We start from the raw sequence: 16,950 nt of genomic DNA, 5'->3' as shown, positions 1-16,950 counted from the left end.
GTTGGGAATGTCTTTACCATATTCAACTGACTGGATAGAAGTAGTTGGGAATGTCTACCATATTCAACTGACTGGATAGAAGTAGTTGGGAATGTCTACCATATTCAACTGACTGGATAGAAGTAGTTGGGAATGTCTTTACCATATTCAACAGACTGGATAGAAGTAGTTGGGAATGTCTACCATATTCAACTGACTGGATAGAAGTAGTTGGGAATGTCTACCATATTCAACTGACTGGATAGAAGTAGTTGGGAATGTCTACCATATTCAACAGACTGGATAGAAGTAGTTGGGAATGTCTACCATATTCAACTGACTGGATAGAAGTAGTTGGGAATGTCTTTACCATATTCAACTGACTGGATAGAAGTAGTTGGGAATGTCTTTACCATATTCAACAGACTGGATAGAAGTAGTTGGGAATGTCTACCATATTCAACTGACTGGATAGAAGTAGTTGGGAATGTCTACCATATTCAACTGACTGGATAGAAGTAGTTGGGAATGTCTACCATATTCAACTGACTGGATAGAAGTAGTTGGGAATGTCTACCATATTCAACTGACTGGCTAGAAGTAGTTGGGAATGTCTACCATATTCAACTGACTGGATAGAAGTAGTTGGGAATGTCTACCATATTCAACTGACTGGCTAGAAGTAGTTGGGAATGTCTTTACCATATTCAACTGACTGGATAGAAGTAGTTGGGAATGTCTACCATATTCAACTGACTGGATAGAAGTAGTTGGGAATGTCTACCATATTCAACTGACTGGATAGAAGTAGTTGGGAATGTCTTTACCATATTCAACAGACTGGATAGAAGTAGTTGGGAATGTCTACCATATTCAACTGACTGGATAGAAGTAGTTGGGAATGTCTACCATATTCAACTGACTGGCTAGAAGTAGTTGGGAATGTCTTTACCATATTCAACTGACTGGATAGAAGTAGTTGGGAATGTCTTTACCATATTCAACTGACTGGATAGAAGTAGTTGGGAATGTCTTTACCATATTCAACTGACTGGATAGAAGTAGTTGGGAATGTCTTTACCATATTCAACTGACTTCAACTGACTGGATAGAAGTAGTTGGGAATGTCTTTACCATATTCAACTGACTGGATAGAAGTAGTTGGGAATGTCTTTACCATATTCAACTGACTGGATAGAAGTAGTTGGGAATGTCTTTACCATATTCAACTGACTGGATAGAAGTAGTTGGGAATGTCTACCATATTCAACTGACTGGATAGAAGTAGTTGGGAATGTCTTTACCATATTCAACTGACTGGCTAGAAGTAGTTGGGAATGTCTTTAACATATTCAACTTTTTCTGTCTGTTTCTGTTCCCCCCTCCTGCCTCCTCCCTTTTGTCAATCCTGCCTCCCTTTTCTCCCTCCTGCCTCCTTCCTTTTTGCCCTCCTGCCTCCTCCCTTCTCCCCATCCTGCCTCCTCCCTTTTTGCCCTCCTGCCTCCTCCCTTCTCCCCATCCTGCCTCCTCCCTTTTTGCCCTCCTGCCTCCTCCCTTTCCCCTCCTGACTCCTCCGTTCTCCCCAACCTGCCTCCTTCCTTTTCCCCCTCCCGCCTCCTCCCCCTCCTCCAGAACCATTCTCAGGATGGTAGAGGTGTGTGTGTGTGCGGCGGAGGACAGTGACAACATAGAGACCCAACGCCAGCAGCAGCAGCAGGCATGGAGGAGGGGGCCACTCCCGACCCAGAGTTTGTGGACGTGGACCAGGGCATGACGCTGGCCTGTGTGGCCTTCCTCTGCCTTCTCCTGGTGGCCATGATCATCCGCTGTGCCCGGGTCATCATGGACCCCTACAGCGCTATACCCACCTCCACCTGGGAAGAGCAGCACCTGGATGACTAGCGGGGAACAAGCTGTGCTGTTACACATATAGCCACACCTGTGAGGGTGCAGACGCACAGGCACGTAGGGACATCCACATGAACGCAAGCGTGGGTAAACACGCATACGCACAAAAGAAAGGAGACGAGAAGAGAGGAGAGCTTGACCAGAGAGGAGAGTAGAAGAGAGGAGAAGAGAGGAGAGCTTGACCAGAGAGGAGAGGAGAGTAGAAGAGAGAAGAAGAGAGGAGACCTTGACCAGAGAGGAGAGTAGAAGAGAGGAGAAGAGAGGAGAGCTTGACCAGAGAGGAGAAGAGAGGAGAAGAGAGGAGAGCTTGACCAGAGAGGAGAGTAGAAGAGAGGAGAAGAGAGGAGAGCTTGACCAGAGAGGAGAGGAGGAGAGGAGAGAGAGGAGGAGAGGAGAGGAGAGGAGAGGAGAGGAGAGGAGAGGAGAGGAGAAGAGAGAGAAGAGGGAGAGGAGAGGAGAGGAGGAGAGGAGAGCTTGACCAGAGAGGAGAAGAGAGGAGAAGAGAGGAGAAGAGAGGAGAGCTTGACCAGAGAGGAGAAGAGAGGAGAGCTTGACCAGAGAGGAGAGGAGAGGAGAGTAGAAGAGAGGAGAAGAGAGGAGAGCTTGACCAGAGAGGAGATAGAAGAGAGGTGAAGAGAGTTATGGTCCCAAACAGTAACACTGCCTGTCAACACATCTCTTGTCTGGTATCAGTCAGTACTTGAGAAGCGCTGGACTGGGTGACAATCAACCATGATCTGGACGCGTTACAGTCTGTGTCTACTCCTTCACCCTGTAAACTGCTTCCTGTACACACTAGGCAATACTGGTCATGATGATGATGAAGAGAAAGACTATTTAGTACTTTAGGACTTTTTTTCAGTTAATTTATTGATCTTACAAAAAACATCTGAAGTTTTGTACATTTTATATGAAAAATAACAATGACTTTGTCTACATAATAGTATTGCTCATGAAACAGGGCCTGTGTTTTTCAGCTTATCGACTAATAAGGCTCAGAGAAACTTTATCCATGTGTCATGTCTGAAAATGTGTCAGGCAACAGTATGGCAAAGCAGTGGGGAATTAATGTCATCTGTTACAGTCTACACACACACACACACACACACACACACACACACACACACACACACACACACACACACACACACACACACACACACACACACACACACACACACACACACACACACACACACACACACACACACACACACACACACACACACACACACACACACACACACACACACACCAAACTGTAGAGCAGGCACCTCGCTCCAATAACTTGTGGCTCAAAGCAATGAACTATCATCCCCAGCCTTGTCCTCTTCCAGTCATAAATGATCCTTGTTTGCGGCTGCTGTCTGCCCATTAGCTTGAGCACAAAACGGTTATGTTGGTCTAGTATGTTCTGTTATGATGACTTATGTCTCTAGCCAGTGTGTTTATTACTTGTGAAACGATTGTCTGACTTGCATGTTATGAAGTGCCTCAGCTGACACCACAGAATAGAAAAGCTTGGCTGAATTCCAAATCAACTCCTCCCCTCTATTCTATGGATAGGTGTGAGCAATAGGGTGAATATTTATCCTAGCCAATCAGAAGACAAGATGAAGCAAGGCAATCACCATGATATGTGATTTAACCTGTCCCATGCGTTCATCGGTACATAGGGGGTAGAGGGGCTAGGGACTCGGGTCGTTTTGGATTAGAGCAGATTATTGACAAGCGTTAACTGGCAAATTAGCGGCAGGTGACGATTTGATATGAACCCAGATTGTGCTACATTTAGCCTGTCTATAATAAAGATGATTATGAATGACAAAAAACGTCTTTTGGATGAGCGAGTTGTCTTGGTGTGAGATTGTAATTAGCTGTAAATTAAACCTAACGGAATCTAATCTTACATGATCTTGGACACGTAATTGGGTCGTGTGGAAAGCCTGATGACATTTGTCCACGGGTAACTCTCTAAGTTCCCTAAGGGCCATTCTCATCAACCCCTATTTCATATAGAAGACTTAGAAATAGTTAGTGTGCTACTACCATTTTGAATTCCGTGTTGAAGCTCGAGTCCAAGTCACCACACTATGTCCCAAATGGCACCCTATTCCCTATTTAGAGCACTACTTTTAACCAGAGCCCTATGGTCAAGGGTATGATAATGATAATAAGGTGCCATTTGGGACAAATCCTTGATGTAAAATCTCGACAATCTTGAGGTTTCAAGGTTAGGTCCACTGTCTGCAAACAGACCAGCTAATGATATGAGCATTATGCTAATCAGGATAAATTAGAATAAAATAAAGTTTCAGGAAATAAATGTTCCTTAGGGAGACAGGCTGTCATGTAGATGCTCTAACTCCTTTTAGGATAAATCCCTCCCTCCCTCTGTTTCGCTAAGCCTGTTTCTCTCCACAACAGAATGAGGCCTCCAGCTCTGACACTCACTGTGTTGTTCTCGTGTTGAATATGCTTTCAGGGGCACAAGTACAACATTCACTCTCCCTTCTCCTCCCAACCTCTTCCTCCACTCCTCTCCTTCCTCCCCACCTCCTCTACTCCCCTCCTCCTCTCCTCCCCTCCTCTCCTCCCCTCCTCCTCTACTCCCCTTCTGTAGGAGAGCAAACAGTTGTCCCTTCAGTTGTCCACGTGAAACCCCAATCTCTCTATGCAGAGGTGTGTGCTTAGTCCCCTCCTGTACTCCCTGTTCACCCACGACTGCGTGGCCACGCATGACTCCAGGACTTAAAATGGTCCACACAAACACGCACAGTCATGAAGAAGACGTGACCGCGCCTCTTCCCCTCAGGAGGTAGAAAATATTTGGTATGGGCCCTCAAATCCTCAAAAAGTTCTACAGCTGCACCACTGAGAGTATATTGACTGGCTGTACGGTACCAGTGCATCAAGTCTGACACCAACAGTCTTCTGAACAGCTTCTACCCCCAAGTCATTAGTCTGCTACATCGCTAACAGAATGGCTACACGGACTACCTGAGTTGACCCTTTTATTTTATTTTTGCACTGACTCTATGTACACTCACAGGACTCCACACACACACACGCACGCACGCACACACGCACGCACACACACACACACACACACACAGTCACATCAGCCAACTGATATTAAGCAATGTTTGCCAATCAAATCTCACAAGCCGTTATTCCAGAACACACTGCCCTTTTATACGAAGGCAAACGAGTGACATCTCACGACATACACAGACACAATCGTTTTAGGGCTTAACCTTCCTCCTATCTCCCCCATATCTCACACTCAGGTGTGAAATTGCCCTGAAACACAAAGACAGAATCAAACCAAATCAAACGGCTGGGGAAGGAGGAGAGATCTGACCTTTGAAATCCCTGTGGTTTTCCGAGCAAGGAGGAATGAGGAATAAGTTTAGCTAGTTAGCGTGTCGGTTCAGCCGCCCAGGGAAATGACTCCACTTGAACCCATCACCATGCTTCTGCTACAGTCAGAGAAGAGCTTCCTTGGCATTGACCTTGTTTTATTAGCTTGTCTTGGCTCTGCTTACGGTTGCAAAATTATGGTAACATTCCAAAAAATTCCCAGGTTTTCCAGAAATCCTGGTTGGAAGATTTCCAGAATCAGGAGAGAATAAGAAGGAATCCTCAAAACACTCTTTCTGGTAAACACGGGAATTCTGGGAAAGTTAGTGGAATTCTGCAACACTAAATCTGTTAAAATGTCTGTTTTCTACCACAAGAATAAGGCACTACTTAGTTAGTTGTTGAAAAGTCTATTATAAAAGTCTAGGGTTGGAAAGTTATAGGAACTAAACATAAGTAATACCTACAACATACTGTGTTTGGTTGTACTTTTATATGAACAGCTGCTGTTTTTATAATGTGTATGACAATATAATTCATACATCATTTAATGTCACCCTGCCATTTTAAAACAAAAGATGGCTACGGTAATATCCATCCAAAAGCACAAACAACCTAAACTAACTGGTTCAAAGTCCCCATTCCAAAGCACAATACCTAATGGTGGCTAATATTTGTCCAGAAGTATTTCTGGGAAACCGGTCTTTTACAGAAGTTTAATCAAGAGTGGCCCCAAACCTTTCCCTTCCTTTTCCTGTTTCATTGATTTCAACCTCTCAAATGAAATGTCAATTTCCACCTAAATACACATTCCTTAAAGTAACTGCTTTTAATTAGAGGTTATATGTTAAGGATATTAATATACTTGGTATCATTGGAAACAACACACCTGGGAGATTGAGGAAATGGTGAGAACGTAGATAGGAATGGCACAGTTCATATCACACAAGATCAATCATACACAAAGGAACCGGTTTTGTTTTTAAAGTGATCTTTCATGGACAAGCTATAGGTCATGTATTGATTAATAGAACTGGAAACACATCAGATGACTTCCACAGCAAATCAAAAACTTCTGGGGACTTCTGGGGATATGACAGCTAGAACTTTACAGATGTTTAATAAGGGGTGGGGTGGGGTCAAGGGACATCTCCAAGTGTCCACTCAACCTCTCCGTTTAGAACCACCAAAGACTCTTCCTGGACCAAACAGAGCAATCGGGGAGATGGGCATTGGTCAGGGAGGTGACCAAGAACCCAATGGTCACGCTGACAGAGCTCAAGAGTTCCTCTGTGGAGATGGGAGAACCTCCCAGAAGGATATCCATCTCTGCAGCACTCCACCAGTCAGGCCTTTATGGTAGAGTGGCCAGACGGAAGGCACTCCTCAGTAAAAGGCACATGACAGCTTGCTTGGAGTTTGCCAAAAGGTACCTAAAGACTCTCAGACCATGAGAAACAAGATTATCTGGTCTGATAAAACCAAGATTTAACACTTTGGCTTGACTGCCAAGCGTCACACCTGGAGGAAACCTGGCACCATCCCTACGATGAAGCATGGTGGTGGTGTCACACCCTGACCATAGTTTGCTTTGTATGTTCTATGTTTTGTTTGGTCAGGGTGTGATCTGAGTGGGCATTCTATGTTGGATGTCTTGTTTGTCTGTTTCTGTGTTTGGGCCTGATATGGTTCTCAATCAGAGGCAGGCGTTAGTCATTGTCTCTGATTGGGAGCCATATTTAGGTAGCCTGTTTTGTGTTGGGTTTTGTGGGTGATTGTTCCTGTCTTTGTGTTTGTTGCACCAGATAGGGCTGTGTTCGGTTTCACGTTTCTTGTTTTGTATATTGTTCTATTTTCATCTTTATTAAAGATGTATCAAAATAACCACGCTGTGTTTTGGTCTGCCTCTCCTTCCCAGGAAGAATCCCGTGACAGGTGGCAGCATCATGATGTGGGGATGTTTTTCAGCAGCAGGGACTGGGAGACTAGTCAGGATTTGAGGCAAAGATGAACAGAGCAAAGTACAGAGCGATCATTGATGAAAACCTGCTCCAGAGCGCTCAGGACCTCAGACTGGGGCGAAGGTTCACCTTACAACACGACAACGAACCTAAGCACACACAGAGGTGGCTTCGGGACAAGTCTCTGAATGTCCTTGAGTGGCCCAGCCAGAGCCCGGACTTGAACCTGATCAAACATCTCTGGAGAGACCTGAAAATAGCTGTGCAGCGACGCTTCCCATCCAACCTGACAGAGTTATAGAGGATCTGCAGAGGAGAATGGGAGAAACACCCCAAATAAAGGTGTGCAAAGCTTGTAGTGTCATACCCAAAAAGACTCAAGGCTGTAATCGTTGCCAAAGGTGCTTCAACAAAGTACTGAGTAAACGAATAGCTATGTAAATGTATTATGTAAAACACTTACAGAAATAACAATGCAACAGTCAATTTTAACATAACTGTGTATTTAACAACAGTCTATTTTCTGTGATTTTTAACCACTCCTTTTACCAGCATTGCTTTGTGTAGACTTGAGAAAAATAGACTTGCTTTTTAACTTGACGCACCATGACACTGTTAATGCTTCCAGCCTGTCTTTTTTCTCATTCAGTATCAGTACCATGCTTTCTAATCAATTGTTGCACACTCGTTTACGCGCGTAAATACAATGGCTTTCCATTTGATTTGGGTTTTAAAATAGAGGGCTACATTCCCGCTGGATACCCACTGGAACTGCAGGTCCGGACAGATATCGTTTCATGCTGTGGGCCGGAGCAGGCGTCAGACGATGTTGGGATTCAAATATTTGTGTCCTGCTGATTATTTGGAAACGGTTGTCTTTCTGCTTTGTATGCGTTAGCCTACCTATCTTATTAAAATGACGTCTTTCTGCTTTGTATGCGTTAGCCTACCTATCTTATTAAAATGACGTCTTTCTGCTTTGTATGCGTTAGCCTACCTATCTTATTAAAATGACGTCTTTCTACTTTGTATGCGTTAGCCTACCTATCTTATTAAAATGACATATTTTTCTGCATTATTCAGACATAATTCACTGCTTCAAATTCAGTAGCCTCTCTCCTCATAGTTAGCCGTGTGGTCTCATTGAAACAGAGTAGGCTGCCTACATGGGCGGAGAACGTGGCAGTTAACTTAAATATGAAATTCAATGAAATATGATTAAACTGTAGTTTAATACAATGTCTATAAATACATATTGATAATGGAAAGAAGTGGAGGGTGCTCGACCAATGTCCGATGTGAGTCGAAGTGCAATCAAAATATGTTATCCTCATTGAAAAGGAACAGGCACTACGTTATGTTAGGCTACGATGGTGAGCGAGCATTGCGTCTTTTCAAGTATTGACTACCCATGTATTTGTCTCTGCCTGCAAATCGTCTTCCTAAAACTTAGGCGATATGCTTTATGAAAAAATGGAGCAAGTGTCACTGACATCATTCTTGCAGCTCCACGTTCAGTAGCCATACCTGCGAGATCAGGTGCGTGTGGTCGCAATTAAATAGAGTAGGCTGTTGTATGCATGTGTGTAACGCTCGTCGTTGTAAGGATGGTCGGACCAAGATGCAGCGTGGGGTAGGTTAATCATCTTTAATTAATGATAACCAGCAACAAAACGTACAACCTTGTAGGGCTCAAAAGCAACAATACAAAAACAAGATCCCACAAACAGGTGGGAAAATGCTGCCTAAATATGATCCCCAATCAGAGACAACGATAGGCAGCTGCCTCTGATTGGAAAACATACCAGGCCAACATAAAAACACAAACTAGAGTACCCACCCTAGTCACTCCCTGACCTAACAAAAATAGAGAATATAAAGTCTCTCTAAGGTCAGGGTGTGACAATGTAGAAGCACAGGGCAGTTATCTTTCCAAGGAAGTGTACTTCCTAAATGTGATTAGGCTATAGTTTTTTTTACATTGCCTTTAAATAAATATTGATCCCCAATATGTCTCCGAATAAAAATTGTCCCACTCCTAAAAGGTAGGCTATAAAAATAATTTAAAGTTGTAGTAGTAGAATACACAAGGTGCAATTTTGAAATTGGGTATTGCATCATCAGTTCCTCTTGTCATGTTAGTCAATGCATACCTTATAGAGATATTTATAACTGGTCAGAAATGTCCAGATGAACTAGCCCATCTCAACTAATGTTTTTATTTTATTTAGTTTTTTAAGCCCATAGATTTGTGTGCCCGAACAGCCGGAAAAAAAGTGAAATGCAATGAAAAGGTCACAAAATGTCATAATATATGCACAAAGCATGCAGACACCTATTCCATTGAACCTTTTCAAGCAGTTAGGGTGCTGCCTAGTGGAAACAGAGTCTGGAGGTCAGTACTGAGGAGCTACAGAAGAGACACAACTACACCTGTACTGCCTCTCACCTCAGTCTGGACAACAAGCTGGATGTCAGTTGGGAGTCTGGGGCAGAGAGAGTTCACCTATTCACCCTCTCAGTTCTACTGGTGATGCTGCTGATTGTTATTCTATTGGGCATTTTCATTTGTGTCAAAAGGAGGTGGAGATGCACTGCCCCACAGTCTAAACTTGCCAACGGTGATGCAACAGTGTCAGAGGAAATGAACCTGTCTTCAGATTCTGAGACCTAATATATTCTTGGGACACTTATGCACTTTTGTCATATCAGCTCAATTCACAATGAAAATATGCCTGCCAGAGCACCTATCAGAGCAGAAATAAAACATGCAAAGGATTCTGTTATTGTTGGTCAGTATTCCTTTCTCCTCAACAACGGACTGTAATGGATCAGTTTGGGGAGAATGTTGACAATAATAAATATCGGGGCATTAGTACAGATCTGCATTTACAGTGCCTTGCGAAAGTATTCGGCCCCCTTGAACTTCACAACCTTTTTCCACATTTCAGGCTTCAAACATAAAGATATAAAACTGTATTTTTTTTGTGAAGAATCAACTACAAGTGGGACACAATCATGAAGTGGAACGACATTTATTGGATATTTCAAACTTTTTTAACAAATCAAAAACTGAAAAATTGGGCGTGCAAAATTATTCAGCCCCTTTACTTTCAGTGCAGCAAACTCTCTCCAAAAGTTCAGTGTTAAAAAAGTTTGAAATATCCAATAAATGTCGTTCCACTTCATGATTGTGTCCCACTTGTTGTTGATTCTTCACAAAAAATACAGTTTTATATCTTTATGTTTGAACCCTGAAATGTGGCAAAAGGTCGCAAAGTTCAAGGGGGCCGAATACTTTCGCAAGGCACTGTATATATTTTATAGGCTGGTTTGGCATCCTGAGCATTAACAAAGGTAATCTGCTAGTTATTTTGTGATGTATTCTGTCATTTATATTCATGACTATTCATTAATTATACAATTCTATCTGTGCTTTATTGGCTGATATCCAGTATCTTAACCAGAAGGAGATCATGTGATCATGTGTATGAGGTCTGTTTATTATTGGAATGTCTTTACAGTGTCTGTGTTGTATTGTATGTAGTGTATGTTACCCCCAGGCTGTACAGTAATACCTTTATTACAGACAATAACATGTTGAATCATTTATTACTGCATTGATTCATGTCAACTATGTCATTAATTCATGTTAATTATGTACCTTAACTTCTCTCAGGAACTTGTTTATCACTGTGGAAGGTAGCAGAATTTGAGTATTAAACTAAGGTGAATGTTGTATGCATTATAAAAACAATGAACCAGTGTTATGATAAAACACCTTTAATAGAGAATGGATCATGTTCAGGGCCATAAAAAGTCCTGTTCTGTTTTACAGTATGTACACCGCTTGTTCTAAACATCCTTTCTTTGGTGTTACTTTTCCCCAGTCAAATATTCAGAGCTTCATTTCCACTTCAAGGCTGGACCACAACATAAAACATAGCTTTTGATTATAAGATCTAATTTAATTAACTGTTATTTTGTATTGAACACTGAATGATATATGACATATCAAAAGGCTACAAAGACAATGTTACCTGCTTCCTAATAAAACGAGATAGAATCAAACTGAGGTCTCCTGCGCACCACAATACTGTGTTTTCCCTCTGAGCTGAATCTGAGAACCACTGGCGACATTCCTAAACCTGCTGTCTTGCTGCTATTTTACATATAAAACAAATGTCAAGATCTCATCTACATTTCATTACCTACATAAAGGGCATGTGCACAAAGGCTGTGCTCCAAATGGCACCCTTTTCCTTCATAGTGCACTATGGGCCCTGGTTAAAAGTAGTGCACTATGTAGGAAATAGGGTGCCATTTGGGACATAGCCATGTTTACTGACTTTAGTCAATTCATTTCCCCAGGTCGGCACGCTCCAGTGTTTTACCAATAAATATCCTGAAGGTAGAAAATAGGAAGAATTGTATTTGTCTTGGAGACTGATGCCTCATAAAGAGTAAATGTCATTGGAGACTGATGCCTCATAAAGAGTAAATGTCATTGGAGACTGATGCCTCATAAAGAGTAAATGTCATTGGAGACTGATGCCTCATAAAGAGTAAATGTCATTGGAGACTGATGCCTCATAAAGAGTAAATGTCATTGGAGACTGATGCCTCATAAAGAGTAAATGTCATTGGAGACTGATGCCTCATAAAGAGTAAATGTCATTGGAGACTGATGCCTCATAAAGAGTAAATGTCATTGGTCAATCTGAAATTGGTCAGAGTTCGTGCTGCCTACCCTTGTTCATTGTGAAACTTGCCTGGTTGTTGTTCATCCTTCCTGAAATTGCACTGGGGCACAAAATAACAAAAAATGTCCATATGTGACAAACACACAGGCATTGATGGACAGATGTGGAGATCAGGGGCCCCCAGATAGCATGTGATAGCAAAAAGTGTAGAACTGCAGGAAATTTGCTTTGAAACAGAGTGTAGAATAGAATAGCATTATAAAACTGCTAATGTTTCTCTCTGCACCATGGCAAAATGTGTTGAAATGTAGGTAGTTAGCTAACTGATTCGGCTCCACATGTGACCTCAGTCTGGACGCTCAAATCAAATGTGTACATGACCTGCCATTACCGTTACAACCACGGCCAAAATGTTAAGGAACAGTGACAGGAAATGAGCATTGCATCTGTGTGCTACTACAGAGGCTACATCATTAATGCACAAATCTGATATGGGTCACATGTAAAACTGAGTGTGAACAGTCAGAAAAAAGATTGGATATGGAGAGAAAACAGAACTGGGTTCTTCAGGTGGTTGTGTAATAATAGCCATGGAGTTTTATTTAAATTAAGGCTTTACTAAAGTGCTAAAATTCTGCATTTTGACATGTCTCTCAACCATGTGTCACTTCTAGGAAGATTTAAACCCATTTAATCCCAAAATGTCTCCCATTTTCTTACCATCATTGTAAAGCCCTCTCTATTTTGTTGCTTTGACAAAGTCAAATATATACTAAATAACATCTAATGTGATGGACCATATGACTGGACATATACTATATAACATCTAATGTGATGGACCATATGACTGGACATATACTATATAACATCTAATGTGATGGACCATATGACTGGACAGATACTATATAACATCTAATGTGATGGACCATATGACTGGACAGATACTATATAACATCTAATGTGATGGACCATATGACTGGACATATACTATATAACATCTAATGTGATGGACCATATGACTGGACATATACTATATAACATCTAATGTGATGGACCATATGACTGGACAGATACTATATAACATCTAATGTGATGGACCATATGACTGGACAGATACTATATAACATCTAATGTGATGGACCATATGACTGGACAGATACTATATAACATCTAATGTGATGGACCATATGACTGGACATATACTATATAACATCTAATGTGATGGACCATATGACTGGACATATACTATATAACATCTAATGTGATGGACCATATGACTGGACATATACTATATAACATCTAATGTGATGGACCATATGACTGGACATATACTATATAACATCTAATGTGATGGACCATATGACTGGACAGATACTATATAACATCTAATGTGATGGACCATATGACTGGACAGATACTATATAACATCTAATGTGATGGACCATATGACTGGACAGATACTATATAACATCTAATGTGATTGAATACCAAGGAATACCTGTGAATTCAGCGATAGTTAGTGTAATTTTGCAACTCTAACTCTGCTAGACTGTCTGTCTTCTGCTCCACATCCTGAAAAAATACAAGAATAAGTCACTACTTAGTTAGTTGTTGAAAAGTCTATTATAAAAGTCTAGGGTTGGAAAGTTATAGGAACTAAACATAAGTAATACCTACAACATACTGTGTTTGGTTGTACTTTTATATGAACAGCTACTATATTTTCTAATGTGATGACAATATAATTCATACATCATTTAATGTCACCCTGGCATCATGTGATAAACCAAAAGATGGCTACGGTAATATCCATCCAAAAGCACAAACAACCTAAACTAACTGGTTCAAAGTCCCCATTCCAAAGCACAATACCTAATGGTGGCTAATATTTGACCAGCTGTATTGGAAACTGATCTTTTCCACAAGTCTTTTCAAGGTGGCCCCAAACCTTTCCCTTCCTTTTTCTGTTTCGTTGATTTAAAGGCATCGGTCAGTCATTTCCTTGGCAAAGTGCTCCACATCTTACTTAGCCTCTTATAGAAGTTTGTTTGGATTGTAAATTGTGTTCAGAAGGTGGCATTAAAAATTCACATTCCTGCACACACACCCTGAGAGGACAGGCAGTAGGAAAACATCTAATGGGCAGACCATATGACTGGACATATAATGCATATAACTCTAATGTGATGGACCATGGGTGATGGACCATATGACTGGACATATACTATATAACATGGAAGGCAGTAGGAAACAGAGAGAGGGGCAGACTATAACATCTAATGCATGGACACATCTGACTGGAGGAGATGGGGATATAACATCTAATGTGATGGACCATATGACTGACAGATGTATATAACATCTAATGTGATGGGAGCTGGACAGGCAGTAGGAAAACAGAGAGAGGGGCAGACTTAACATCTAATGTGATGGACACACTCTGAGAGGAGATGGGGAGGGAGGAGTGTGTGTGTGTGTGTGTGTGTGTGTGTGTGTCTAATGTGATGACCATATGACTGGTGATACTATATGTGTGTGTGTGGTGTGTGGTGTGTGTGTGTCTAATGTGATGGACCATATGACTGGTGTGTATATAACATGTAATGTGATGGAGCTGGACTGGCATATAGGAAAACATCTAAGTGATGGACCATAGACTGGACATATAATGCATACACACTCTGAGAGGAGATATGACTGGAGATACTATATAACAATGTGATGGAGAGCTGGACAGGCAGTAGGAAAACAGAGAGAGGGGCAGACTTGAGGCTACTGCATACACACTCTGAGAGGAGATGGGGAGGGAGGAGTGTGTGTGTGTGTGTGTGTGATGTGACCATATGACTGGACAGTGTACTATATAACATCTAATGTGATGGACCATATGACTGGTGTATACTATATAACATCTAATGTGATGGACCATATGACTGGACAGATGTGTGTGTGTGTGTGTGTGACCATATGTGGAGAGCTGGACAGGCAGTAGGAAAACAGAGAGGGGCAGACTTAGCAGGCTAATGCATACACACTCTGAGAGGAGATATGGGGGAGGGTGGGTGTGTGTGGTGTGTGTGACAGATGTGTGTGTCTGTGTGATGGATATGAGGAGAGCTAATGTGATGGACCATATGAGCTGGACAGATAGGAAAACATCTAAGGGGCAGACTTAGCAATAATGCATACACACTCTGAGAGGAGATGGGGAGGGATAGTTGTGTAATGTGTGTGTGTGTGTGTGTGTGTGTGTGTGTCTGTGTGTGTGTGTGTATGTGTGACAAAAATGTGTGAATGTGTGTGTGACTGTGTGTGTGTGTGTGTGTGAGAGGAGAGCTGGACATTAGTAGGAAAACAGAGAGGGGCAGACTTAGCAGGCTAATGCATACACACTCTAAGAGGAGATGGGGACAGATACTATATAACATCTAATGTGATGGACTATGTGTTTGGTGTGTAACATCTGTGTGTGTGTGTGTGTGTGTGTTTCTAATGTGATGACAATATGTGGTCAGATACTATATAACATGTGTAATGTGTGTGTGTGTGTGTGTGTGTGTGAGGAGAGCTGGACAGGCAGTAGGAAAACAGAAGAGGGGCAGACTTAGCAGGCTAATGCATACACACTCTGAAGGAGATGGGGAGGGAGGATGTGTGTGTGTGAGGAGAGCTGGACAGGCAGTAGGAAAACAGAGAAGGGGCAGACTTAGCAGGCTACTGCATACACACTCTGAGAGTTGATGGGGAGGGATGACTGGTCAGTACTATGTGTCTAATGTGCAAAGTGTGTATAACATCTAATGTGATGTACCATATGACTCTGTATGTGTGTGTGTTGTGTGATGTGTATGACTTGTGTTGTGTGTGTGGTGTGTGTGACTGGACACATGTCATATGACTGCACATATACATACACATCTGAGAGCTGGACAGGCAGTAGGAAAACAGAGAGAGGGGCAGACTTAGCAGGCTAATGCATACACACTCTGAGAGGAGATGGGGAGGGTGGAGTGTGTGTGTGTGTGTGTGTGTGTGTGTGTGTGTGAGGAGAGCTGGACAGGCAGTAGGAAAACAGAGAGGGGCAGACTTAGCAGGCTAATGCATACACACTCTGAGAGGAGATGGGGAGGGTGGAGTGTGTGTGTGTGTGTGTGTGTGTGTGTGTGTGTGTGTGTGTGTGTGTGTGTGTGTGTGTGTGTGTGTGTGTGTGTGTGTGTGTGTGTGTGTGTGTGTGAGAGGAGAGCTGGACAGGCAGTAGGAAAACAGAGAGGGGCAGACTTAGCAGGCTAATGCATACACACTCTGAGAGGAGATGGGGAGTGGGTGGTGTGATCTTGTGTGTTGTGTGTGGTGTGTGTGTGTGTTGTGTGTGTGTGTGTGTGTGTGTGTGTGTGTGTGTGTGTGTGTGTGTGTGTGTGTGTGTGTGTGTGTGTGTGTGTGTGTGTGTGTGAGGAGAGCTGGACAGGCAGTAGGAAAACAGAGAGAGGGGCAGACTTAGCAGGCTAATGCATACACACTCTGAGAGGAGATGGGGAGGGAGGAGTGTGTGTGTGTGTGTGTGTGTGAGGAGAGCTGGACAGGCAGTAGGAAAACAGAGAGAGGGGCAGACTTAGCAGGCTAATGCATACACACTGAGAGGAGATGGGGAGGGAGGAGTGTGTGTGTGTGTGTGTGTGTGTGTGTGTGTGTGTGTGTGTGTGTGTGTATGAGGAGAGCTGGACAGGCAGTAGGAAAACAGAGAGGGGCAGACTTAGCAGGCTAATGCATACACACTCTGAGAGGAGATGGGGAGGGAGGAGTGTGTGTGTGTATGAGGAGAGCTGGACAGGCAGTAGGAAAACAGAGAGAGGGGCAGACTTAGCAGGCTAATGCATACACACTCTGAGAGGAGATGGGGAGGGAGGAGTGTGTGTGTGTATGAGGAGAGCTGGACAGGCAGTAGGAAAACAGAGAGAGGGGCAGACTTAGCAGGCTAATGCATGCGCAAGTGAACGCAAGCCCCACACATGCTGCACACTCCAGCACCAATATGTATC

At 42.6% G+C, this 16,950-nt stretch overlaps 1 protein-coding gene across 1 annotated transcript; it reads left to right on the top strand.

Annotated features, from left to right (window-relative positions):
- The first annotated feature begins 1,664 nt into the window (after nt 1-1,664).
- On the top strand, nt 1,665-2,008 carry LOC124035516 (cortexin domain-containing 1-like). The gene has a single exon (XM_046348977.1). The coding sequence runs from the start codon at nt 1,699-1,701 to the stop codon at nt 1,879-1,881; it is 183 nt and encodes a 60-aa protein (XP_046204933.1). The 5' UTR covers nt 1,665-1,698; the 3' UTR covers nt 1,882-2,008.
- Nucleotides 2,009-16,950: the final 14,942 nt, after the last annotated feature.

Source organism: Oncorhynchus gorbuscha, linkage group LG05 (assembly GCF_021184085.1).
Source record: "Oncorhynchus gorbuscha isolate QuinsamMale2020 ecotype Even-year linkage group LG05, OgorEven_v1.0, whole genome shotgun sequence".
Lineage (NCBI taxonomy): Eukaryota > Metazoa > Chordata > Actinopteri > Salmoniformes > Salmonidae > Oncorhynchus > Oncorhynchus gorbuscha.
This window is presented reverse-complemented; position numbering and strand designations above follow the sequence as displayed.